The 27,389-nt window shown below is 43.1% G+C and overlaps 1 protein-coding gene and 1 long non-coding RNA gene across 2 annotated transcripts in view; one reads left to right on the top strand and one right to left on the bottom strand.

Annotated features, from left to right (window-relative positions):
* Nucleotides 1–27,389, bottom strand: part of LOC146505834 (uncharacterized) — a 72,273-nt gene that overhangs the window by 42,599 nt on the left and 2,285 nt on the right. Inside the window, exons 3-27 of the mRNA XM_085182401.1 lie at nucleotides 27,288–27,377; nucleotides 26,903–27,025; nucleotides 26,587–26,725; nucleotides 24,783–24,967; nucleotides 23,633–23,687; nucleotides 23,291–23,491; nucleotides 23,066–23,177; nucleotides 20,653–20,724; nucleotides 20,140–20,286; nucleotides 19,288–19,450; nucleotides 16,844–16,996; nucleotides 16,604–16,729; nucleotides 14,200–14,339; nucleotides 13,970–14,087; nucleotides 11,735–11,882; nucleotides 11,295–11,458; nucleotides 10,712–11,128; nucleotides 9,185–10,302; nucleotides 7,471–7,609; nucleotides 6,701–6,823; nucleotides 6,473–6,533; nucleotides 5,269–5,394; nucleotides 4,808–4,941; nucleotides 3,091–3,246; nucleotides 2,614–2,781 (exon numbers count right to left, since the gene is read on the bottom strand). Of these exons, the coding sequence (XP_085038527.1) occupies nucleotides 2,614–2,781; nucleotides 3,091–3,246; nucleotides 4,808–4,941; nucleotides 5,269–5,394; nucleotides 6,473–6,533; nucleotides 6,701–6,823; nucleotides 7,471–7,609; nucleotides 9,185–10,302; nucleotides 10,712–11,128; nucleotides 11,295–11,458; nucleotides 11,735–11,882; nucleotides 13,970–14,087; nucleotides 14,200–14,339; nucleotides 16,604–16,729; nucleotides 16,844–16,996; nucleotides 19,288–19,450; nucleotides 20,140–20,286; nucleotides 20,653–20,724; nucleotides 23,066–23,177; nucleotides 23,291–23,491; nucleotides 23,633–23,687; nucleotides 24,783–24,967; nucleotides 26,587–26,725; nucleotides 26,903–27,025; nucleotides 27,288–27,377 (4,578 nt within the window). The remainder of the gene's footprint in view (nucleotides 1–2,613; nucleotides 2,782–3,090; nucleotides 3,247–4,807; nucleotides 4,942–5,268; nucleotides 5,395–6,472; nucleotides 6,534–6,700; nucleotides 6,824–7,470; nucleotides 7,610–9,184; nucleotides 10,303–10,711; nucleotides 11,129–11,294; nucleotides 11,459–11,734; nucleotides 11,883–13,969; nucleotides 14,088–14,199; nucleotides 14,340–16,603; nucleotides 16,730–16,843; nucleotides 16,997–19,287; nucleotides 19,451–20,139; nucleotides 20,287–20,652; nucleotides 20,725–23,065; nucleotides 23,178–23,290; nucleotides 23,492–23,632; nucleotides 23,688–24,782; nucleotides 24,968–26,586; nucleotides 26,726–26,902; nucleotides 27,026–27,287; nucleotides 27,378–27,389) is intronic.
* Nucleotides 5,345–8,492, top strand: LOC146505835 (uncharacterized). Its single transcript, XR_014877526.1, has 2 exons — nucleotides 5,345–5,427; nucleotides 5,537–8,492. It is a non-coding gene; the product is annotated as an uncharacterized LOC146505835 (long non-coding RNA).

The raw sequence follows: 27,389 nt of genomic DNA, 5'->3' as shown, positions 1-27,389 counted from the left end.
ATTTGATCAACTTTCCTTCTGACGGTGCTGTCTGTGTTGGGCGCTCAGTGGATCTGCGCTCGACAGTGCAGCCTAGGCGGAGTAGTTGAACGCAGATTCACTGAGCGCAGGGCAAGCTAGCAGACAGAAGTTAAGCTCTCTTTGCAACATGGCAAATTGAACCTCCCCCACCCTCATTCAGATCTGGCGTTTGGAATTATTTTGGTTTTCATGTGACGTATGACCCTGAAGGTAAGCGCGTCATGGACTAAAGTAAAACAGTATGTTGGATGTGCCACGCAATGCTCAATTACATTGGTGGGAACTAGTGTGTTAGCACAGTTAGCTCGTTAACGTGTTGACACCGTCCAGCCCCACGCACGGGGCGATCCGTGGTAGCTCGTTTACGGAGATTTGCCGTGTTGTGGCGTTAACGTCATTTCAGATTAATGCTGACAACACTAGTGGGAACACAACAAATATGACTGCACATTTACTCCGACATCATCCTAGTGCAAAGACAAGTGGAAGCAGACAAAAACAACAAGCACGCATGCTACAAACTTTAGCCGAGTCATTTAGACAGCCGTTAGCACATGATTCTCCTTATGGGACCTGATATGTTTAATATGCTGCTGAGAATATAGCCCAGAAGAAGCGTATAGTATAGCTTTTATTTTGGAAAGAGACATTTCTCTGTAATAAACTCTTTTCCAAAGATGAGTGATTTCTCGATCAGATAGATTTATTTTTTTATTACTTTGTTGTTTCAGCAACATTAAATTTAAAAACTGTACTTTTGAGTTAAAATATATATTTATAAATTTAATAAATGACAAATTAAAAAGGCATGAACATTTTTTTGTATCGAAAAAATATCGAACCGTGACACCAAAGTATCGAACCGAACCGAACCGTGAATTTTGTGTATCGTTACAGACAGACAGATAGATAGATAGATATAGATATATTTGATGCAGACGATACCAAACGATAAAATTGAGTTCTGTGTAAAAATATGACTGTAACATTTCATTACATTTCCCTTTAAAATCTCCAACAAGTTGTCTGTGACTCAGACATCCATCTCAGTACTCCATGTTGAAGCGTGCACAGGAGGCAAGCTGCAAACCTCCTGAAGCATTTTTACCTTCACTGCACAAAAGTCCTGGCAAACAGCAGGAGCGTGAAAACAACACTGGAAGAACAACTTTTTAACAAACACGATCAAACTTTCTGTCCTGTCACACCTGAGGTCAAAAAACAGCAGCGGCCGTTCGACAACGTGAGGCAGAACGACTCGCACTGCAGTTCTATCAAACATCATATCTGAAAAGATCCAGACACAAGGGTGTCACATTTTACTCGCTTCGACTCAGCTCTCCTTTCTTCCTCACCTCCTGCACTCATGTAGCTGGTGGGAGGGGCTAAAGGGCGGCCACGCAGGAAGTGACCAGCAGCGATATCATAGAAAGCCAATGACATTCGGCGCTTTCAGTAGAATTCAAACTGAATTAAACTATAAATAAGACCAAAAGATACTGCTAACTGACATATGACGGGGGGAGGAGGGTTATGTATTAGACGGTTACCTAGACAACGCTAGTGTGGACCGTCCATTAGTGACTAACCATCAGCTGGTAGCAGCTCCTTCTGCATTGGATCAGTTTCTCTTCTTGTTTTGATCCATTTTCTTGAAATAAATTTGAAAACCGGCGGCAGAAATATGACGGACACTTAAACATCTGCAGAAATGCACAGCAGGTCCCGCCATACGTTACAGCGTCGGGTTTCAACCCATAAAGTCATCCTTAGAGAGGCATGGAGAGGACCAGAGGATGTGCTCTGAGGGCTCGACGCTATTTTATTTGAAACTGTATCCACTCATAACACAAGTCCAGTGATTCCCTGCAGTGACGTCATATATCTGTGTTCACATTCACACTTATTGACTTTCCTTTACGTCACTTAGTGGCTTTTCTGATAGAGACGCCTGCAGCAAACTGGCTGCACATCTCCACCAATTTTTTTTAAATCAATACGGTTTGTGCATAATTATAACACCCCTCCCCCAACTGACTCTTTTATGCTTCAGGTGGACTGCCCGGTCACATTGAGTGATGATACTATGATAAAAAGCCTAAAAGCTAAAACAGATACAGTTCCACATTCACAAAGGTGTATGTGAGGTTTAAAAAAACAAACACGTGGAGCAGATCAGAGGATAACCTGTTTGCTCTACGAGACATTATTCAGTCCTCTTCAATAAATCCTGTTTAAAGGTTTAAATAAAGATATAAAACATGGCAGGAAGCTGTGCAAGTTCAAACGTCCACCTCTGACTAAACCGTGATCCATCACATCACAGAGGTTTTAAACTGATGGGCTGTAAATAGACTGAGGTGAAACACAGCAGGGCTGTAGTCTCATTTATTATATACTAAATATACTTTATACTGAAGGACATTACCTGACGTGTTTGAGACACACATTGCAAATATCACCCCGTATCTCGCACATGAAACAGACGATCTTAAACCACCATGCTTAACCTTTCCCATCTTTCTCTTATAACAGGAGCCCGATTTAAGACTCTGCCTCCGGGGCCTGTGATCCTCGTTATGTTATACTGACCTCTTGTGGCAGCTGTGTGTTATTCTGCTGCAGCTGCTGGATGAGCTCGTCTTTCTCTGCTTGGCTGGAAAGAAGCCTTTTTAGCTGGACCTCCAAAGCTGCGACCAGAGTGTCTCTCTCCTGCCTCCAATTCTCCATGGTTTTCTCCTTTTCAGCCAGCTGGGACTCCTGACGGAAAAGGAGAAACAGCATCATGTATGCCCGACCAACATTCTCGCCAATTAAAGCTGCGCTCCAACAAGTAACTCCATCAGTAAAAATCATCCTCCGCTGTAAGCATCACAAGCAACTTTGTGAAGCACAAAAGCCACATTTTAACTAATTAGGTTTGTTATTAATGTCTGTGCTGAATTTATTGTAAGGTGGGTCCTTTGATAATAAGGAAGTGGTTGAATGGCCATCACAATCTAACTCGGTTCAAACCCTCATCGGTTGATGGTGGGTGTCCGACAGTTTTTAGCATCGTCCTCCTCGTACCAGCTCGCTCTGCAGCCGAGTGCAGCGCTCTCTGTCTTCGGCAAACTTCCTCATTTCCTGGTTCCTCTTGTCCTCGGCCTCTTTAGCTTGGCTGATCAGGGAGACTTTTTCCTCCAGCCATTTCCTGCGGTCCGCCTGGTGCTTCTCTGCAGAAATCTACGGGACAAAATAGTAAGTAATAAAACTAAAAATAGTAAAAGGTAAAATTGCAAACATGTATTTAAATTAAGCGAAAAGTGCTGAACTATGTTATTGCAAACCTGACTCAAAGTCAAAGCCTGCTAACAGGAATTCCTCCAAACTCAACCATGAACCCTTGTGTGTAGTTGGCCGACTGAATTACACCAAGAAAATACATATTTAATAAATTTGTCTATTTTCTTCCACTTATCCAATCAGGGTCACGTGGGAATGAAACATGTCACACAGCTGACATGGGGCGAGAGGCGAGGTACACCCTGGGCTGTCCCAGCGCCAACACAGAGACACAACCATTCACATCTATGGGCCGTTTAGAATCACCTGAACTAACCTCACCCCACTGACTGCATGTGTGGATGAATCTGACGCTCTCACGTCTCCTACAGCAGTTCCCTCAGTCGTAAAGAGAACCAATGTGACCCCGGCTATTATTAAGGTTTATCCTTCTTCGAGCGAGTCGCGTCATCCACGCGGCAGGTTAGAGTTTTATATGTCACACTTTTTTTTCCTTTTAACAAAAACGTACTTGGTTAGAGTCACAACACAAAGTATTAGGTTGAAGTTGGATGTTAAACTTAGACAAAGATCAATGTTTAGGTTGAAAACAACAGTTGCTGTTTCTTCTTCTTTTCTTTTTTTTAAAAGCTTGATTTATGAGGTTGCCAAGGTGACGCGATATTGTGCTGACTGCCACAAAATCGTAACTAACGTACGGAGCCCCGCAGGAGACATGGGAGGAAAAAAAATTAAGACGGACTTACTCGGGATCTCGCAAAAGTTTTAGCCGCATTCTTCGGAGGCCGCCAGCTCGAAGCCGACCGGGAGGTCGAGGCACGATGTGCCGGGAAAGCGGTGTTCCTCCCGGCTGTAGTAGGTCTCGACCTCCCGTTAGCTTCGAGCTAGTGGGTGTCAGATCTCCGAAAACGTCAGAGCTCTTTTACAAATATGTGATGTCTTGTAAACCGAGCAGGTATCTGACGTTTACACAACTACATTCACGCCTCAAAATATCTTAAAAGTGTATTTTGTGACCCAGAAAGAGGAATATTACAACTAAGTAGCTGCCGCCATTGTTCAAAAGTTTTGCGAGATCCCGAGTTTGTTTTGCGAGATCTCGCAAAAGTCCGTCTTAATTTTTTTTCTCCCATGTCCCCTGCGGGGCTCCGTACTAACGTCCATGAAGACAAGCTGATTGTCTTTTAGACTATTTCCTGGTTTGTTGAGATCAGCCTCCACAATCGCAGATGAAGATCTGGTGCAGTCAGACCTCAGCATAACAAAATGATCCCCATCATCCTGACGATGACGCACACAGCTGTTTAACACGCATATCGGACCAGCCGAAGACATGTGAGCTGTAATCAGGACTGAAAAGACTGAACACATGATGGTACAGAACATAATATACATGTAATCTTAAGTCCTGGGCTCAAAGTCCACTCGCAGACACACCGTTTGGTAACACTTCTGTTCTGTGACATCAACACAAATGCTAATAATGAATCTGCTTCCGTACCTTCACACTGTCCTGAGCTTCAGCTGCTTCCTGTTTGGCCCTTTTTAAGTCATCTGATTGGCTGTTGCTGAGCTGCTGGTGTGTGTTGTTTCCACTTCCCTGCTGCTGCAGCATCTCTTTCAATTTGTCCACCTCTGAAAAGGTTTACAGCACAGAACAAAGACTGACGACACAGCATATGCAACTATAAAGTTAAATGCAACTTTGAGTATAGCTTTACAATAACTAGTAAGACATGAGAGTCGAAATGCAAGAAGTACCGTAAAAAAAAAAAGAAAATGGGCAGAGAACATCTCTATTTACTGTATAATTAAAACTATGAAAACTAGAAGTAGAGCGTGTCAAAGGTCAAAGTCGATCAACTGTTGCTTTGAACTATAAAAGACTGAACCTGAGCCAGTGTCCGTACGAGAGCCTTTGACTTCCTCTAACCTGCCTTCTTTTCACCTCCTGTTTCTTACCACTGGAGAGCTCCTGGATGAGGTTAAGCTTCTCCTCCAGGACCTGCTCCATCTGCTCCTGAGTATCCTCCTGCTCCGACAGAGCCAAACGCATGCCCTCCATCACCCGCTCCTTGGCCTCCAGCTCTACGAACGACCAAAAACAAAGCAAAAGTTCAGGTTCACATCCACCACGATGAACAAGTTAGTAACCTCTGCTGGTTACTAACATGAAAACCAGTTAAACACTACTGGGGAAGCTTGAGTGAACATTTTTCCTGCTCAACAGTTTGGCGATATTTGAAGAGTTCATATTGTGTGAAGTTAAGAGCAGGACACATGAACATGGGAAGAGCACCAACGTCTTTTACTGAAGGACCAAGTGTGCCGACTAGAGAAAAATCAACCGAGAGCGTGACCGAAGGTTACCGAAGAGAAAACAGATGATGGTTCCAATGCCGGAGAGATTGTCGAACGGAAGAGCCAGAGAAGTTCTGTAGTGTGAAGGTATTTCTGCTATTTCAAGTCTGACAAAAACAGAGTAGCGCGCACTGTAAATTGTGCCGAAAGCAAGTCTGGAAATACAATAAAGCGGTGCATGCTCAATCTCTGACTGGAAGCGCTAATTCGTCATTCAGCTTCTGTCAGACTAAAGTAACTGTTAAACAGTTTGAAAAGCTCAGCTATACAACAAGAAGAGATTGAGAATCTCCTTTTAGTTCTCAGTTTATTTGATATTGACAAAAGTTAGTCAGTTTTGTCTGTTCTTCTGTAAAACAAACTAAGATTTATTTTTAGAATTAATATTTTGTTTCTAAGTGGAATTGACAATTTAGTCTGTTTTGTTTGTTCTATTTTGAAACTTAAACGCTTTAGCGGCTGCCTTTTGTGTAGTTTGCAATATTTGCCTTTATTTATCTGAAAAAGTCTCATGTTCCTTAAGTACATCTACCCTGTTGAACTTATTATGGGAAATAAATATTTAAATCAAAACAAGCTGCTGATTATTTCACATTTTACTTGTGAGCAACGGCACATTTAAATCTTACAAATATAGTTATTTGGCTTATATCGTGATATATATCGTTATCGCCTGAAATGAAAAAAAAAAAACATATCGTGATATGAAAAAAATCTTATATCGCCCAGCTGTACTTAAACGTTAAGGTAAATGTGTTTGGGGAAAAAACAACATGTATAAGTGGATAAAGCACAGAAAACTGACCTTTACAGGCCTGCTGGTAGAGCTGCAGCGTCTGGTCAGACTTTGCATGAGATGACTGCTCCTGCAGAGGCATCAACAACATGAGACGCTCCCACAAAGAGAACGACTGTCTCACATTTACTAGTTATCATCATCACATGTACATTACACGATATATTATCATCAGCAGCATGATGATCTCGCTCCCACACAGTGAGCAGTGTCTGGTGAAGGAAAGGATGACCTCACCGCTTTGAGCTGCTGGATGGTTCGGTCTCTGCCGGCGAGCTCAGACTGAAGCTGCTTCTTTGCTTTCTCAGCGTCGGACAGTTTCTGCTTCAGGACCTTCTCCTCGTCTCTCATGGCTGAAATCTGGACAAAAAGGACAAAAGGTAAGGATCTGAAGCGGACTTTACTATCTCACTAGACCACAGAGCACTCATTACTATTTTTACAAACACAACTCAGCATTAAAGGTTTCTGAAAGTAAAAAGTTCGACTTTTTCCCAGCATGCAGCTCTGCAGGTTAACTGTGATTCAGAGCTCTGCTGCTCAGGGCTGAACCAGCCTAACTGGAGCATGAACGGGGTCCAGCTCACTCCTGAGATAAATGTGTACACGCACAAATGTGTTGCATGTCTGAAATGTTTGTGAGGACACGTCTAAAAACATTTAAGACACATCAAAACACAATTTAAGCCCATTTAAGCCAAGTTTGTTCTTTTAAGGACCTGCTGTCACTGATGTAGATCACTGGATCTACCTGACCTCTCACTGGCACTAAAGCCATCTCTGCACTGGAGTTCTAATATTCACGCAAAACTAAACTGACACTAAACATTTTAAAGTAAATAAAACTGAACTGAAACAGTCAAACTCACTGGAAACCAACCAAAACTAAACTCAATTTAAAAATCTAAATAAAAAACCAAATCAGGAAACATAAAACTGTAAGAACTCTGCTGCATCAGCAGTGAGGAGTGTGAGCAACAGACTGAAACATCCAATAATGCGCGCACCTCCTTCTGGACCTGCTGCATCTGCTTCTTGTAGTCAGCCAGCTTCTCTCTGAGGTCTGAAGAGTCCTCCTCCTTCCTCTGAAGGTCCACGCTGAGGCTCTTCACCTTCTCTGAGTCCTGCTTGGCGTTTTCCTTCAGCCTGAGAGGGAAAGACATGATGTTCAGACTCTTTCATGGCTGGATTTTTACAACAAACAAACCAAAGTAGCCTAATAAGTGCCAAAATGATGAACACAGTCAGTGCTTCACACTCTTTGTTACTTTTCTCCTTGAGAGGATGTAAACAGCAGTTTGGGAGAGCGACGCCTACAGACAGAATTCAATCTGTTATACAGCGATACATTTCTCATTAGTTAGTATTCCCTTTAACACCGTTTATATAAGAACAACATTTTACTGTAATTTTTCATTGTTAATTAGCAACTCAACCACTTTTATGTTCCAGGGAACCATCGACAGACGGATTGGGGCTGCAGCTGCAGTGATGCAGACGCTGCACCGGTCCGTCGTGGTGAAGAGAGAGCTGAGTGTAAAAGCGAAGCTCTCAGGCTCGATCTACGTCCCTACCCTCACCTATGGCCACGAGCTGTGGGTAGTGACCGAAAGGACGAGATCGCGGATACAAGCGGCAGAAATGAGCTTCCTCCGAAGGGTGGCTGGCCTCTCCCTTAGAGATAGGGTGAGAAGTTCGACCATCTGGGAGGGGCTCAGAGTAGAGCCGCTGCTGCTCCACATCGAAAGGAGTCAGCTGAGGTGGTTCGGGCATCTGACAAGGATGCCCCCTGGGCGCCTCCTGGGTGAGGTGTTCCAGGCATGTCCCACCGGGAGGCCCCGGGGCAGACCCAGGACACGCTGGAGAGATTATATCTCTCGGCTGGCCTGGGAACGCCTTGGTGTTCCCCCGGATAAGCTGGAGGAGGTGGCTGGGGAGAGGGAGGTCTGGGTTTCTCTGCTTAGGCTGCTGCCCCCGCGACCCGGCCTCGGATAAAGCGGATGAAGATGGATGGATGGATGGATGGAACCATCTCTAGATCCCAGATTATTAGAGAGGGGCAGAAATCTATGAACGAACACCTTTATCAATACATATCAATACAGGTGGTCTATAATAATTAATTTCATCCTGATCGAGTCAAGGTTTTAATTAGAGATAAATATTCTTCAATGTTCACCTGATACAGTCATGAAATCCTCACAGATGTAGGTAAATAAAAACATTTAATAGTTTTGTTCAGGTGAAGAGGAACAATGTGACCGTCAGTATGAACCCAGCTTCATCTTTCCTGATTTTTTGTTGTTACTTTAGAAGTTATAATTAGACTCAAACAGAGAATTCTCATTTAGCATCAGTAACACTGTGAGCGCTGCGCTCTGCTGAGAGCAGCTGTGCACTAATGCAGTCATTACAGGCAGGCTCAGCTCTGCGATGATGAGTTTCTCATAATAGCAACTCTTGTAGATAAAACTCATCAGAATGATTGAAAGCATGTGTTTCACAGTGATTTGGAAGAGCAGATAAGTGAGGGAGGCGGAGGCGGGATATGTTACACTCCGGCTGTAGCGGGAAGCGACACGTCTGTAATCCTGAGCTAAATATAACATGAAAAGGCTTTGATCAGTTTCACTGGACTTAACAAGTGTCGGAGCGTGATGATGTAGCACATCAGGCCCAACTTTCCGACTCGCCTCAGATCTAAACACAATGACGAGTTACCTGCTGATGTCCTCGTCTCTCTTCTTCAGCTCTGCTTCCTTCTGAGCGATGGCCTCGTGCGCCGCCGCCAGCAGCTCCCGTCTCCTTTCGACCTCCTTGCGCCGGGCCTCCTGAACGGCTTGGCACTCGTCCTCCTCACGCTGCTCCTGAGCCTCCTGCAAACTCTTCTTCAGGGATGTCACCTGTGCATCCTTTTCCAGCAGCTCTTTCTGCAGCTCTGCTAGCTTCTCCTCCATCTGACCGTCCTGTTCCTCCAGCATCCTCTCGGTCTCTGAGGACGACGGCTGAGCTTCGGTTTTGCAGGACTCCTTTTGTTTCTCCGTGTTGGAAACGTTTTCAGCCTCAGCCTGGAGGTCAGAGTTCATCCTCTTGAGATCTTCAGCCTCTGAGTGAATCCGGGCGTCTTCCAGCTCCGTCTTGAGGCACTCTGCAGCTCGCTCCTGCTCGCTGAGCATCTGTCTGAGGTCATCTACGAGCTTGCTGGAATCGGATTTTTGTTCACTCACTCTGCGTTTCAACTCTTCCAGCTGTTGCAGCGATGATGCTTCTTGTTCTCGCAGCCTCTCTCTGAGCTGCTCGACCTGCCTTTGTGAGGCCGCCGTCTGCTGCTCGAGTTTTCCTCTCAGCTCCTCCGCTTCCTCTCTGGAATCCCGTTTTTGGCGCTCGAGCTGAGTTTGGAGATCATCCAGCAGTGCCTGTGACATCTCTCCTTGCTGCTTAAGTTTCTTTTGCAGTTCTTCAACTTCCTGCTTTGAAGTTGCCTCCTTCTGACTCCACAGCTCCAGCTGCTGGTCCAGGACCAGCTGTTTGTGTGCCAGCTGTTGTTTGACCTCAGCCAGCTCGTGCTCCAGATCCAGCACTTCTCTGTGCTTGGCCTCAGTTTTCTGTCTTTCCTCAGCCGGGCTCTTCTGAAACTGAGGCGCTTCCTCTTGTGTCTCATTCGCACCTTGTGACACTGCAGAGGCGTGCACTTCCTGCTTTAGCCTTTCAGCTTCCTGTGGCAGAGTTTGGATCTGGGAACACTTCTCCTGAATCGCCTTGGCTTGTTCATCCACTTGTGCTTGAGCAGCTTGTAGTTGGACAAAAGCTTTTTCAGCTCTCTCTGCGTTGCTGGTCACCTGTGGAAGTTTCATGGTAAACACGGGGAGTTATAATCAAACACAAGAGACAAAATTCCACATGATATAAACGACATGTAGCTGAACACACACTCACACACACACACACACACACACAGGATTTGGGCAGTTTCTGGCCTCCAGAGTTTAAACAAAGCATCAAACGTTTGGCTGCCCTCTGATTCCCACCACAGCTGGAAGCTCCCACAACTTTAACTTGGCACATACTTGAGTTGGATCTTCTTCCTGACGACACACTTTTATACACAAGTTTGATACATAGAAAAAAATGATCATCACTACGTCTCGACTGATGTGTGAGAGCGCTGTGAACCGTTTCCAGGGCCGTCACCGTCTCCGGGGTGATCGATTTAACATTTTTGGTCACATTTCTGGGTAAAAATCATACCTGGTGTTCTGCAGTTTCCAGTTTCATGCTCAGCTCTCCCAGCTCTTGTCGGAGCGCGTCCGCCTCCTCGTGCCTCCTCTGCTCTGCCAGCCTGCTTATCTCCTTCCTCTCCTCCTCCCTGCTACTCTTCTCTTCATGAAGAGCAGCGAGCGCTGCCAAGGCCTCCTCCTTGGCTCTCCTCTCAGTTTCCAGGGCTGCCATTGCTTTCTCTTTGCCTTTTCTCTCTTCTTCAAAGGACTCCAGCATCTTCTCGTTACTTTGCTTTAGATCTCCAAGTGCTGCAACGGCCTCATCTCTTTTTTTCCTCTCCTCCTTTAAAGATGCGAGTGCCTCCTCTTTTCCCAAAGTGGGGCCCTCCAACACAGCAAGGGCCTCTTCTCTGGCTCGGAGCTCCTTCTGGAGAGCCGTCAAAGCCCCCTGAGTGATTGAAATGATGGAATTACTCCCAGTTTAACATATAAACAGGCGTGAAATGAAATAAATACTGATGAGCAGCTACTTTTAACTCTACATGGACGTTTACAGCTGTGAAGATGAGAAACAGATGAGACCACACAGCACCTCCTGTTCGTGTGCTCCTCACCTGCAGCTGCTCTTTCTCACGTGAGCTCTTCTCTCGGGCCAGCTCTGCCGTCCTCTGCAGGTCTCCCACTTGTTTCTCCAGCCGGGAAACCTCTGATGACATTTCTTGGAGCTCGAAGAGGAGCGTCCTCTTCTCCTCATCCTCATCTCCTCTGGCTACACCAGCTAAATAAGAGAGAAAAGGAACAAAAGTACGGCACCAGTAACACCTCTTCATTTTGGCCTTCGAAATTCTGGCACTCAAAACTAATTTCAAATTTGCAAACGCAAATTTATCAGAGAACATTTTTATGCTACGGCTGAACAGAGCTACAAATGCATTCTTCATCCAACAGAAAATATTTCTGCAGGCCACGTGCTCACGCTGGGTGTTTATCTGCAAACCATCTGCTTAATTAGACAAATAAACGAATAGATTTGTGTTCGCCGTCTTGTTTTTACCATTGCACTTGTGAGCCAGCGGTTCCGGGGCTTCTAGCTCAGCACCTTCCCGAGGCCCTGCTCGGCCTGGATCTACACTTCTCTGAGCGGCATCCGTGGATTTCTTTCCTCCCACCAGTTCAGAGGAGCAGGTGTTCAGAAATGTGTCCTGCAGGAAGAAAGAAACAGTTTAGTGGGCGCATCCTGGAAGTCCTATTTAATGTAGAGGTAATAACCCCACACATGCACATGTATACATATACCTCTAACAACATATAGCGTCCCTTATGCATGTTATGCCTGCAGTAACACAGTGAGGTCCACAGGTTGTTGGAGAATTCTCCCTGTTGGAGTTTAAATCAAACACTTCAGGCGACTGCACAGAAAGTTGTGATGATTTAGAGCATTTAAAGAAACTCGAGGTCGCCCCCTGCAGCTGGAAACCACAAACTCGTTTTCAACACTCGAGGAAAAAACAAAGAAACAAAAACTATCGAGTTGTGTTCGATTTTCACTCATTTACAACAGACAACCACTGAGGCTACTTCGGTGCTTATGATCATCACAAATGTGCTTGAAACGTGATGAATTTGGGCTTTGAGCGACCCCATCGGGGCGTGCATGTTTTTCATTGAAACACTGAGCTGTACACGTGGTGATGAAAACAGACTGAACAAACAGAGCTGCAGGCAGGACGCAAACAAAGAGCCGGGCACATGGCACCGTGTAGCATTATTTGAGGTATTCAGCTGACAGATTTCGCAGGTCTTTCCTCCCCACTGCTGTCAGACTCCACAGCAAAGACTTTTGCAGCTGATCAAACCCTCACATGTGCAATAAGACTGCGATATGTGCAATTCTTCTTCTGACGAAGTTGTACTTTTGTATTTTCTTACTCAGTTGTATATAGCATTTGTATTTCTATTTTATTCTATTGTATATTTTATTCTATTGTATATAGTATTCTATTCTATTTTATTCTATTGTATATATGATTCTATTCTATTTTATTCTATTGTATATAGTATTCTATTCTATTTTATTCTATTGTATATAGTATTCTATTCTATTTTATTCTATTGTATATAGTATTCTATTCTATTCTATTCTATATAGTATTCTATTCTATTCTATTGTATATATGATTCTATTCTATTTTATTCTATTGTATATATGATTCTATTCTATTTTATTCTATTGTATATAGTATTTTATTTTATTGTATATAGTATTCTATTTTATTCTATTGTATATAGTATTCTATTCTATTTTATTCTATTGTATATAGTATTTTATTTTATTCTATTGTATATAGTATTCTATTTTATTCTATTGTATATAGTATTCTATTCTATTTTATTCTATTGTATATATTATTCTATTCTATTTTATTCTATTGTATATAGTATTCTATTCTATTTTATTCTATTGTATATAGTATTCTATTCTATTCTATTCTATATAGTATTCTATTCTATTCTATTGTATATATGATTCTATTCTATTTTATTCTATTGTATATATGATTCTATTCTATTTTATTCTATTGTATATAGTATTTTATTTTATTGTATATAGTATTCTATTTTATTCTATTGTATATAGTATTCTATTCTATTTTATTCTATTGTATATAGTATTTTATTTTATTCTATTGTATATAGTATTCTATTTTATTCTATTGTATATAGTATTCTATTCTATTTTATTCTATTGTATATATTATTCTATTCTATTTTATTCTATTGTATATATTATTCTATTCTATTTTATTCTATTGTATATAGTATTCTATTCTATTTTATTCTATTGTATATATTATTCTATTCTATTTTATTCTATTGTATATATTATTCTATTCTATTTTATTCTATTGTATATAGTATTTTATTTTATTGCATTGCATTCCAGTATTTTCTCATTTCTGCAACATAACTTTGTACTTTTACTGTAACAAAACAAATTTCCCACCTGTGGGACTAATAAAGGTCATCTTATCTTATCCACCTACTGTACCATCACTAATCATAGTCAAGTGACTCGTTTACTGTCGTGTAAGGACGACGGCCTCCTGTTTGGCCCACGCTGTTTGCATTAAGGGGGTGGAGCGCAGCGATGTATCTGTTATTTACCCACCTGTAGTCTGCGATTTCTTTTTATCTCATTTATGTTTAAATCAAAAGTGAATCAGCAGGCACAGAACAAACTGGTAAAGACAACAATAACTGAAGGACAATAAATGAAAGTTTGTGTTACCACAGCTTCTGCCTCTCGACTGGGTCCAGCAGCCATTCTGTTGATGAGATTCTTGAAAATCTCCAGCCTCCTCTCAGCTCGTTCCTCCAGGATTTCTCTCTCCCTGGCCAGACGCTCACTGAGCCGAACACAAACATGTTCGCGTGACTTTGAGTTCAGACGTCAAAATAACCCCCCCCCCCCCCCCCCCCCCCCGGATCATTGTTAGGACAGCTCTAAAAGGGTCTCACTTGTAATCGTTCTGCATCTCGGAGAAAAGCTCCGAGAACTCTCTGCCGATGTCCTCTCGGACTCGGGACTCCATGAGCAGACTTTCAGCTCTGGCTTTCTTCAGCTGCACCTGCAGCTGTTTTAACAGCACCGCCTGCCTCTGAGGAACAAAACAGCAAAACACAACATGAGCTTTTGTACTTTTTTACTTCTTTAGACAAAACCTTTTCACACAGTTCAATAATCCTCTGTGGAGACATGCTCATGACTTCTTATTGCATTTGACTGAAGAGCAGAATTCTCTTCAGTCGTCCACTGCAGACATGCACATGAGGTGTAATAGGATTAAACAGTCACTGTTCAAAAAAACCCTTATTTCTCTCATATTGGGCTTCCGTTCATTCACCTTTTGGTGTGATTGGCTGCCCCTCTCAGACAGAAGATCAGCTGAGATCAGAGCTGTCTGCCTTCAGACCTCTGCAACAAACCATTTAAAGGAGTCTGATGAGGTTTAGGTACAGACTGTCCAAGTTTCACAGTTAAATTAAAAATGAGAACTTTGTCAAATTATGAAGCAACGTTTTTGCAGAGCGTTCATATCCAAAAATGTTCCGTGTCCTTCTGCACGTGATAGACAAATTCATTTGAGGCTGCAGAGTCACGTCCGAGAGCAAGTACAGGCAAAGCGACTGAAGTCACCCCAAACTGCCATAAAACAGTCGCACACATGCACTCACACTGACTCACACTTCCACATCTTTCAACACACATAAAGCATCCTATGAATGTTCAAACATTCTGTTACCCACATGTTTCTCACAATTTCACACAGCACCACAAACACACACCTGTGTCACCACAGACTCTGATGTTATCTTTCCATTTTAGAAAAACACCTGCGGCTCAGTCAAACGCACACTGCAGACCACATGAGGAACAGAACTGGCTGATAAATCTGCACTGCACAGTTCAAACAGAGCGCTGCACTGCTTTCTTTTCTCTGATGGTAAAAATCAAGTTTTATGTCTCAGTTATCCATACTGACAGAAACACGTTGGTATCTTCTACCAGGACCTTTTCTTATCGGTTATGTCTACAAAGCTATGGGTGTAAAATCTTCACACAACTGTTCAGTACCCGCTCACACGTTTCATCCAAATCACTGTGGCCCTGAGGAAAAAAAGGCTGGTGTCCATCCCTGCTGTGGACTCAGGTAGGAGGCGTGAACATAAACTGTATAAAATGCATTCACACACATATGGGACACATCCCATTCTTAATCCACACCGTTTAATTTGATGTCGGCCCACTCTTTGCCACTATGAGAGTTCCAGCTCTTCTGGGAAGCTTATCCACAAGGTTTAGGAGTTTTTATGGGAAGTTTTGAGCATTCTCCCAGGAGTCAGACACTGATGTTGGACGAGAAGGTCTGGCTCGCAGTCTCCGATCAAACTCATCCCAAAGGTGTTCTGTTGGGTTGGGGTCAGGACTCTGCTCAGGGTCAGTCAAGTTCTTCCACAGCAAAACTCACTCATCCATGTCTTTTCTGGCTTTGAGCACCAATGCACAGTCGTTTTGGAAGAGGAAGGAGCCATCCCCAAACTGTTCCCACAAAGTTGGGAGCATGAAAATGTCCAGAATGACTGTGTATGCTGAAGCATTAAGAGTTCTTTCCACCCCCACACTGTAATCCCCTCTCCACCAAACTTTCCACTTGGCACGATGTAGTCAAACAAGTTCTGTTCTCCTGGCAACCACCAACACAGACTCGTCCATCGGACTGTTAGATGGAGAGTGGTGATTTGTCCAGTGGCGGCGTGCTTCACAGCACTGCATTGAGCTAATCTGAAGGCCACGTAAAGTTTGGAGGGCTGTAGTCACTAAATGCAGAAAGGGTGGCAACATCTGAGCACTTCCACAGCATGTCTTTATCCTGTCTTCCTTCTCTCACCCCAACCAATCACAGCAGATGGCCCCGCCCCTCCCTGAGCCTGGTTCTGCTGGAGGTTTCTTCCTGTTAAAAGGGAGTTTTTCCTTCCCACTGTCGCCAAAGTGCTGCTCATAGGGGGTCATATGATTGTTGGGTTTTTCCTTGAGGCGACTGTTGCTGTGATTTGGCGCTGTGTAAATAAAATGGAATTGAATTAAATCATGTAGCTCAGCAACTGCTGACTCCGCTCTGTGTCGCTTCCACTTTGCTATAACACCACTAACATCTGACTCTACCGTCTCACAGTGATTCGAACTCTGCAGAGCCCAGTGGTCTACTTTAGTCCCAGGGCTCGACGTTTGACCCCCCGGGTTTTTCCACAGTGAGGGAAGGTGATACTCTGCCACCAGTTTGGCTCCACCCACGCAGCACAGCTACACCTCTTGAGGGCAGCGAATGCTTCCAGATCATTGATGAAATAAAAATGTGCTCACCTGATGCGTCTTCTTACAGACGAGAATTTTATCTTCATCGTTATCACCGTCTTCTTCGGCTTCGGTCTGATCCGTGGTGTCCATCATCATGCTCTCCTCTTCCTCACACTCATCATCCTCATCCTCCTGGATAAAAACATTTCATGGAGATTTATGTGACAATAAGTCAAGCCACTTAAAGATGTAAACGACATGAAATACTTTGTAAACCACGGCGAGGAAGTGATCTCTTCGTCCTACCTGTACGTCCTCCAGACTGCTTTCAAAGCCCATCAGGGAGCTCGTCCTGGTGCTCCGGAGAGCTTTGCTCTCCGTGCTGTTCATGATGAAGGACACCTCACCGACAGACCTCTGTGGCATGAAGGGAACGGGTTTGGAGGACAGAACTACAACCTGAAAACACACAAGAAGAAAAAGGCAAACTAAATGTATGATGTTTAATAGATGTGAAAACATTTGGGAACTTTACCAAGTGCCATAATCTGACATGGTAGGTTAGATATATAATAGGTTACAGTGACACACAGAGGAATACAACGACTGCATGGTTCTCTTGTAGGGCTGCCACAAACGATTATTTTGATAGTCGACTAGTCACCAATTATTTTTGCAATTAGTCAACTAATCAGATCATCATCCATTGGACGTAAAACGTACAGCTTTTTGCACCAGCAGCATCTGCTCTTATATAACTATCATTAGCTTACAGCTTTAAGTGTTTAAGGTATGTGCTAACTAAAAATAAAGACAAGATGATAGTTTATTAAATTTTAATGAAATTTGCAGATTGTTTCGGTGAAGTTTAATGAACTCCTTGCTAGGGATGGGTATCGTTTAGGTTTTATCCGATACCGGTGCCAAACCGGTACTTTTGAAACGGTGCCGGTGCTTAAACGGTGCCCAAACCGGTGCTTAAAGAATGGAAAACACAAAATTGGTCCAAAAACCTCTCATGTTCAGCTGTTTTTTTGTAAAAAGATAACAATGTTAGTCTTTTCTGCAGGTATAGGGCATATATGGTATCACTCTGGGCTGGAAGCAGTGCTTAAACAATGGAAAAAACACAAACTTTGTCCAAAAACCTCTCATGTTTAGCTGTTTTCCACTTTTTCTTCGGTCATTTTAGCCTTTTTGGCCAGGGTGAAGGGAGTATCTGCCATCAAACAAGAAGACAGCCGCATGTAGCTATGATGGTGTTTGCTAGTTCACCTTACATGCATTAATTTAATAACGCGGTTAGCTTACTCAACGTAAATTACACACGAACAACATTAAGCTACTCACGCAGAGAAGAACGGCTGCTGCTGCCATCATCATTTCTGCTACACTGGCAGGGCTAGGTTCAGCGGATTTAAAGTGTGACCTCCTTTGACAGTATCAGCTTAAAGCACTTGTTGCAGCTGCTGAGTTTGCAACTTTTGCTGTGAAGTACAGCCAGACTTTTGACCGCTTTGCCTTGGGCATTTTTAATCTGTAGCTCTGCTCTAAAAGAACGTACGTACCTGGACCCGCCTACTATCCTCGAAACGTAAAATGATTGGCTAGAATCTAAAGTGTATCATTCCATACCAGTTGGTGGCGGTAATGCACCTTTCAGTTGTTAGCCAACCGCCAATAGAAATGTAAGGAAGAAGAAAGTGTATCACAGCTCAGGAAAAAAAAGCACCGAAATAAAGCACCGAAATGCACGCTGCTTTTCGGTCTGGTTACTACCGTTTATGTCAGAACCGGTGCCATGATGGCACCGGATACCGGTACCCATCCCTACTCCTTGCTATCTAAAATATAACGGGACACCAGAGTATATTCTCGAGCATCTCACACTTCTGATAATCAGCTGTCTGCTTGAGTTTATTCAGCTGTGTAAAAACTATAACTTTAATCTCAGCCAAACCGATTTACTCAGGAACAAATAAAATACAAAAAAAGCCAAACAATAACATTTTTAAGTTATCTAAGTGACTTATATATGTTTAACCTGAGTAGCGAAAGATGGCGGTGGGTTTGAAAACGCTTTGCCGGGAGTCCGCTGTTCTCACGGCTATAGTTAGCCTAGCCCCCGGCTAGCTATCGAGCTAGTGGGTAACAGACGTCTCCGAAAACGTCGGAGCGCTTTTGAAAATATGTGGTGTCTTGATAAACTGAGCAGATATTTGAGGTTTACACAGCTACATTCTCGCCTGAAAATATGTTAAACGTTTATTTTGTGACCCAGAAAGAACAATAAGAGTAATATTAAAACTTACTAGCTGCCGCCATTGTTGTAAACTGAGCTGGGCTGCGCTATGAATTCTGGGACACAGCTTCTTCTTCTTCGGGGTTTAACGGCAGCTGGCATCCTTGTACATGCAGTGCTGCCATCTTCTGTTTCAGTCCGTTATTACACTCTTAAATCCTACTACTTATTCCTGCGTCTTTTGTGATCTTACAAAGCTTCAAACGACCCGTCGACTATTAAATCAGTCGCCGACGATTCTGATAGTCGACGTAATCGTGACTAGTCGACTAATCATGGCAGCCCTACTCTCTTGCTGCACAGATTGTCCACGTGGAAGATTTTTAACCGTTCAGCCTGTGGACTGTACTTCTCCACTTCTGGGTGTGTGTGTTGGCACAGTTCCCAAACAGAGGGATGACTTGCAGACTTAATGCGCACGAACAAACACAATGAAACATGTATGAACCTTCTGCGCCACAGCAGAGAACTTGAGGACGTTGAGCGTCTCGTCGTACATGGAGGCGCACTGGTTGATGTTGATGATCATGCAGGCTTTACCCCGACCACAGAAGAAGCTCTGCAGGTAGTGGGTCAGCTTGCTTTCTCTGAAGGGAACGTGCTGCAGCAGCCTGAAGGAGGGAACAGTACAGAACAGCTTCACTGTGAAACAGTAATGCATTTTTATAACACATTCATCAGCATTAGCACTTGTGTTTGTGTCCACTACCAATGCATTGTTCACACTTCTTTAAGTAGTGGCCTCCAGCATTCTCCAGAGAAGTTATAGTAAGCATTAAACCAGACTGCAAGAAGATTTAAAATCAGGCTAAAACAAGACGGGTTGCGGATGTCTGCAGTAATTCTGTCATATTTAACCGTGCAGCAGACTGGATCATTAATCCTGCAACATTTGAAAAAGATCTTTAAAGGCATCTGATGCTTTTGTTTGTTACACTTTGAAAAAAACGCAGGTCCAAAGCAGCCAGTATCCTGGCTTCACTTTTCTGAGATAAACACATGCACCATCTGCATTTAAACGTTAGTTTACTTTACTCTCTGCTCCTCCCTTCACCCTCAGCAGCAGCTGCTCCTCTCTGAGCAAAAGTTCTGATCGAGCTTTCTTCCTGTTCACAGGGAGCGTTTCTTTCCCACTGTCACCAAGCGCTCCCTCACATGATTGTTGGGGTTTCCCCTCTAACATTGTAGGGATATTTAGCCCGTGGCATAAAGCGTGGTGATAGGTGTTGTGATTTATGATATAAATAAAACTCAACATCAACCAAAGACAGAAGGAAAGAAGGATGGATAAAACTCTCACTTGGCCTGCTGATTGTGTCTCAGAGCATTGATGCATTTCCCCAGAATGAGCAGCGACGTGTTGATGTTTCCTGCTTCTTTCAGACGCTCTCCTTTGTTGTGAGTCTTCGCACAACGCTCAGAGCCAGCCAGGTCGCACAGACACAACCTGAAGACACAAACAACACAGTCTATGCTAGCAGCCACAGCGGCATTTACACGTGTGCACAGTGGGCTTGTGTTGCTGGGTTTGTCTTCCAGTTGATTCTTTCTATGCCAGCCTTTTGCAAAAAACAGTGACATATGTAGTAACCACAGATGCACTGGAGGAAATGACAGCACTGACACGCAGTTACATTTTTAGGAAAGTGCATATCACCTTACTGCTCACCCTTCCCAGAAGGATTTGTTGTTACAACATACATATGATGTAGATTTGACGAAGACGCTTAAATCCCACCTCACACAGTTATTTTTAACTATCTGAGAACACATCAAACACTCGTTTATGTGCTCAAACACTGGTTTTACTCACTCGCTGACAGTTTGGACCCTCGGTGTCCCGACGTCCTCAATCCTCAAAATTCGAATGGAGAAAACGCTGTGGCTGCACGAAGGAGAATCACAGCACACATTTCAATGAAAAAAGAAAAAAGCAGAACAATTCCTCGGTAACAGATCCGCCCTCTCGTGCAGTTCATGGGGTGACGGCCAGAGCAGGCGTTGCCTCATATTAAATACATAATTGTAGTGAGGTCTGTAAAATCTCTTCTCACTAGTCTATATCGCCTGAGACTGACCGCTATGACTGACTTTGTCATGTTTAATGATGTCAGAACCTGATCGATCTCGTGCTGTTTAAAAGTCTGAAGTAGGGATGCAACGATACCAATTTTTTCAAACCGATACGATACCGATACTTGGATCTGAGTACTTGCCGATACAGAGTACAAAAAACGATACTTCTACCACACACACACACAAATACAATTAATTGGAAGACAGGTTTTATTATATTCTCTGCCGAAAAAAAATAAAATCTTAATAAAAATGACCACAAAAAAATTTCAAGTGAAAAATAAGCACTTCTGTTAAATTATTGCAGAGTCTCCACATTGTAGTTTTACAAAATATCACTGAACTATTGGCACTGTCTCGAGCTTTCAGAATAATAAATAAACACTTCTGTTTGGAATAAAATAAATACAAATTAGGTTTGAGAATAAAATAAACTTTTCAATTGTTGCAGAGTGTCCATATTGTAAACAAACAAACAAAATAATTATTATTAAATAAATAATAAATAAAATAATAATTGTCCCCCTAGTGGCCAATCTAAAAAACTACAACAGAAATGACAAGCCACCCTCTGATTAATGAAATAAGTTGGTATCGGTTAACTTTTACGAGTATGAGTACACACACATTTTACAGTATTGGCCCCGATACCAGTCTGTGGAAATTCGCTGCTGCAAACACATATGACACCGAGAAACGTTCAGTGCATGTTGCATGCAGGAAAACACTACAAATTCAAGTTCACTGGACAAAACTGATGATTCCTCATTTTAACTTTGCATTCAGTTCTGTCACTTTTGAAAAACCTTGTTGGTCAAAGGGCTGAAATGATGTCAGACAGACAGAGACTAAAGTATTAGTGCCGCCTCCTTAAATGACTCAACTGTTCACCACTGATGAAGCCTTTAGGCTACATCCACACGTGCACGGGGATTTTTGAAAACGAGATTTTTCCTTTTTAAAAAAAAAAAAAACTGTCCACACGTGCAGTTTAAAAAAATATATATATCTCCGTCCACATGTAAACGCTAAAAACGAAATGCTGGCCAATCAGAAGCCTGGAGGGAAACAGTAAACAGGGATTTGTACCCTCACAAAACCTTTTTCTGAACAGGCAGATAACTGTGTTACTTTTCAAGTGCCTTCATCATTTCAAATGTTAATAACTAAAGACAGTATTTTGGTTGGTGTAGACTCACATCTTAGAAATGAATAAAATGCTTACAGGACACATAAATGTAATAAAAAAAAATTATTTAAAACCGATGTCAGGATTTGGGTCGTGAGTGCGTCTGTGTTGAACGTAGAATCTGACACCTCTGCTTTTCTAAATGGAGGGACAGTAACTGTGTGTATGTAAGCGTGTAAAACTGCAGATGGTCAGATCAACAGCATCGGTATTTTGTCTCCATCTGCCACTGTAGAAATTTATGTCATTTAAACAATAATGTGGCATCAAAAACGACGCACACCTTTGACGTTTCCTCGTCCACACATAAACCACACAGTCCTGAGCACTGGGCTGCCAGGACTTTCCCCATATACAACACATTCATTCACATTCTTAGAGCACCTACTCAAAGAGTCTCAGTGCGGCTGGTCCACACCTGAGTGGGATTACTGCGTTCACACAAACGAACCAGAGTTCATTCCACACGTCCACACGTCCACGGGTGTTTTTCCATGCGTTTGGGCCTTTCGTCCACATATAAACGCCGTTTTAAATCACTGAAAACTGAGATTTTTTAAAACGTAGTTTTTGCGTTTATGTGTGGAAAACAGATTTATTCAAAGCTGTGCGCCACGTTATTGTTTACATGAGATGAATTCCTACAATGACAGAAATACTGCTGCTGCTTTCACACAGAGTCACTGTGCCTGTACTTGCTTCTATGCGCCATCTTTGTTCACGCTTCCCCTCCCAGGCTTCTACACTTCTGATTGGCCAACATTTCTACACGGTTATTTGGTCACCTGTTGCTTTGGCGTGTTCTTGACAGTCTTTGACTTCGTTTACATGCAGATGGAGACATATTTCCAAAACTGCACGTGTGACGGGATTTGTTGACATCCACCGTTTATAAAAACACGCGTGTACGTGTGGACGCAGCCTCAGCCTGGGTCTAAATGCTGCAGCCTGTCGTCCTCACCTCCTGCTGGACAGGTGATTGAGTCGAGTGGAGGAGAAGCTCTGGTTCTTCTTTCCCAACTTCATCACCGTGTACGCCTCCTCGGCACTGTTGACCTGAACCCAGCGCAGATCTAGATGGAAACACACAAACGAGTCACTGAGAAAGCTCTCCTACATCCTTATAAGAAAACTTACAATAAAGCTGACATTAAGTTCTGCTTTTACTTAAAATTTCAGATTTGACCTTTGACAAACGTGTTTCCCTTGACATCCTGCGAGAGGCGCAGTGCGGTCCTCCTCAGGGCCCCACCGGGCGCCACTTCCAGGAGGTCGTGAATGTTCTCGTTGTAAATTTCACAGAAAGAAACCCAAACAGAGAACTTGGTGTTAGCGTCCACCTCCAGTGAGATTTCATCCTCTGCATCGGTCCACAGCATGGAGGCGCCTGCAGCAGACACACACATTTACACACACACTGAACCATCCCCACTGCTTGATCTGTAATGTTTGTCATAACTTCAACATTAACATTAACAGCACAGACGTGTTCAGTGTTGCATGCGCTACATTAAAATGTAAAACTTGCCTTCAATGACAGTCCTGTTGGTCGAGTTCAACAGACTGATGTTGTTCTTTGCACTCTAAAGCAAAAATAATAAAATATTATAAATACATAAAAAACATGTGTGGCTGATAAGCAAGAGCAGACAGAAACCTTTAGAGAAGAGTTCACCACATGACTGAGATTCACCAAAGACTCGTCACAAGCTTTAAAATGGTTTACAGGATGCAACAGTAAAATAAAACCACTGTGCAATGCTTTCTTTGAGCTGTATATTAACACCCTGTTAGAGCCCTGCTGAGTCCTGCGTTCTTGTGCACCCGTTTGTTTTCTCGCTCTCTGCTCACGAGGATCTTTGAGTGTCCGTCTGCACCTGGCTCCTCACATCCTACTGTTTAAAAGGTTCCTCCGGCGACCGACAGAAACAGCATCTCAGTCGTGTCCTCAGCCTCCCAAGTGTTTGAAATCGGAGCTGTTCTCTGTTTCTTATGCAAAGATGTGACTTTCGTTAGGTCTAGTTTGGTTTGTACTGCACGTTTATTTGTCATCGGAGGGGTGGAGGAGATGAGGTTCAGCGCATGTCCCTTGTTTGTTTGTTATTCTGGCCTCACTTCCCCCTAATGTGATGAAACTGTGCAGCAGACACTGCTCTACAGAAGGTTTTTAATGGTCCTCTGATGATCACGTGCTGTGTGAGGCGTAGCTGATACGTTTCTATATTTGACTGCAAATATGTGTATGAAAATATTGCCGACAAGCTCCCAAAAAACAAAAACAAACAAACAAACAAACAAACAAAGGTAAAACACAGCTTCAATTCTTTAAAACACAACAGAACAACGTTCAAAACCTTCCAGACGATCATCGTGTCTCCCTCTAATCAGTGTCACCCCCCCAAAAATGGCCTTGCAACATTGTTACTTCTTCACTGTCAGGAAATACTTCCTACAACACGTTTATGACTGCAGTCACACACACACACACACACACACACACACACGCGCCGCATGTGAAGGACTCAAAATGTGGTTTCGGTGTCAGGGTTACAGGTTGTGGTTTGGTTTAGACATTCATTTTTGATGGTTAAGGTTAGGGAAAGTATTATGTTACTTAAGTGTCCCCACAAAGATATGAAAACACAGTGTGTGTCTCTGCTTACACACACACACATTACCTCTTTCAGCTGTCTGAGGAGGCTTCGTTTGAACAACGCTTCCTCCGTCTGCTGCTCCACTGTGAGCCTCGTGAACTCTCGGCAGCGATGCGGCTTGATGCTCATTCCAGGGAAAACCTTTTCATTGATGCTGCTGAAGATGACATCGAGAGACCTGGGCAGGATGCCGGCGTCAGAATCCGGACCTTGAGTGACACAAGCATGATGATGAACTGTGACACGTCGACAGTCGTGTTTTATTAACTTTCAGTCAGTTATTAAGATAAAATAAAAGTCATAAAAGTATAAAGTGTTAAATCGTGACGTGAGAATCACATCAAGGGAAGAGATGAGAATCAAGAACTGGTTCCCAGTAGTTCAATTCCTTGGAACTGGCGGTCTGCTCGCACTGTGATTGGCTGATTTCGTGGAGTAGTATAATGAATGGCTTTCGCCTGGGAGTAATTAAGTAACTTGCTGCATCACTTTAGCAAAAAGTATCCTGTGCAATACTTTAAGTAACAACTCCAACACTGATCACAACAAAGAGCACAAACAGGCGACCACACAGCATCAATGTCTTTGAAATCCTGCAAAGACAGTCCTGGTGGCGACTTTTAACGTGGTGAAAACAAAAATCGATAATGAATCAGAAACCAGCTAAATTCTTGGCTACGTCCACACGCACACGGGTGTTTTTGAAAACGGAGATTTTCCGTTTTCGTTTTAAAAAATAATCCCGTCCACACGTAAAGGCAGAAATGAAGGGAAACGCTGCTAGGAACACACCAAAGCAGCAGGTGGCGCTATATTACTAACCGTGCAGAAATGTTGGCCAATCAGAAGTCTAGAAGCCTCGGTGGGAAAAAGTAAACAAAGCTGGGGCATAGAAGCAGAACAGAGTTGTATGTGTGGAGGGACAGTAACTGTGTGTGTATATGTAAGCATTTAAACACTGCAGAGAAGACAATTAACAGTAACAGTATTGTAGAAATTCATTTCACCAAAACAATAACGTGGCGCACAGTGTGACGTCAAAAATGCGCACACCTTTGACGCTGCGTTTCCTCCGTTTTCTCGTCCACACGTAAATGCAAAAACTGCGTTTTCAAAAATATCCACCCTGGCCGGAGTTTTTAAAAATCTCAGTTTTTGACCAAAAACGCCGTTTACGTGTGGACGAAAGGTGCAAACGCATAGAAAAATCTGCGTTTTCAAAAATACCCGGGTACGTGTGGACGTAGCCCTTATCGATTCTCATCCCTAATCGAGGGAATGAATGTACAATTAATTTCTTACAGTAAAACCCATCATCAACCAGCCAGCCCACACAAGTTTGTTAGCCTTTACAATAAAAACTCAAAACACTGATTCTGATCTCACTTCTACAGGCTGCTCCACAAGCATGAGTATGAAAGCCATACAGGTTGTTTAATGAGATCAAATACCTCCAAAGGAAAAGCAAAGACATTATTTTTTTAAAAGGAAAACTCAGCGACTCTGTTGAATAGTCCTGGCAGTCGTATATAAAAGTGAAGCTAGCCAAAGTTTGAATTGCGACTTGCTAAGTAAAGCTAGTAAGCTTTAATTCTTGCACATCAATTTTAGATGAGTTAAACAGCTCAACTATTATTTCTTTCCATGTTAGAGTACAGAGTTCATCAAAACGACGAGATCCAGTGTTGAAGACAGCGGACTCACAATCATGTGTGTTTGTTGCTGTTACACCGATCCACCACAAGATGGCATCAGTCATACAAAACTGCAAAGCAACTTTCCTTGACATAAAGTGATGCACTTCAGGACATGAGGGACTGCCACATACCGAGGAATGTGAAGGTCTTCCCAGCATTTGTGACTCCGTAAGTGAAAACCAGAGAGTTTCTGCCTTCGAGAACATCTTTCACCAAATCCTTCACTGTGCCTGCGAACAGCTCCCTCTGTGTTGTCTCAGGGCCATACACCTGTCCAAGGAAGCAAAAGGCACATCTGTACTGAGGGTAAACTTATCGTCTCATATTTAAATATGAGGAATTCTCCAACATTCTGGCCTGAGACTGAGCAAAAAAGACAGGAAACGGATCATTTATTTCTGTGGACGTCGATGATAAAAACACTTTGTGACGCCAGGAAACACCAACCTGAGAGAACTGGAAGTGCTGTCCAGTCTGTGGAAAACCTTTGTCGGTGCTCAGTCTTGCTGAGAGGGACGAACTGGGAGGCTTGAGCAGAACTGTGTCAGGGAGCTCGATGCTAACGCAGTCCTGTTAGTGAATGAATAACAGGAGGAACACAGACGGGGGTTATTCTGGTTCAGTTTACATTCACTTAACATGATCAGCAGACGCATCAGCAGAACCTCATCATTCTGACACTGTGGAAGAAGTTCTCCACCACAAAACAAAGCCTGTTCTGTTTATTCGATGGCCTTTGAATTCAGTGTCTGCACTTTGAACACAAATTCAGTTCCAATCAACATCCAGCACATTAATTACTCTCACGTCCACGACATCATTCTTTTTTTACCTGAGACTCTCCACTGTTTGTCTCTGCTGAGGTGAAAGGTCGGACTCGGAGGTAGACCTGAAGGTGCTCTTTCTCCTCGGTGCAGGAATCCTGCAGGAAACG

This window comes from Neolamprologus multifasciatus, chromosome 13 (assembly GCF_963576455.1).
Source record: "Neolamprologus multifasciatus chromosome 13, fNeoMul1.2, whole genome shotgun sequence".
Classification (NCBI taxonomy): Eukaryota; Metazoa; Chordata; class Actinopteri; order Cichliformes; family Cichlidae; genus Neolamprologus; species Neolamprologus multifasciatus.
The sequence above is the reverse complement of the archived record's forward strand: the minus strand, read 5'-3'. Positions and strand labels throughout refer to the sequence as shown.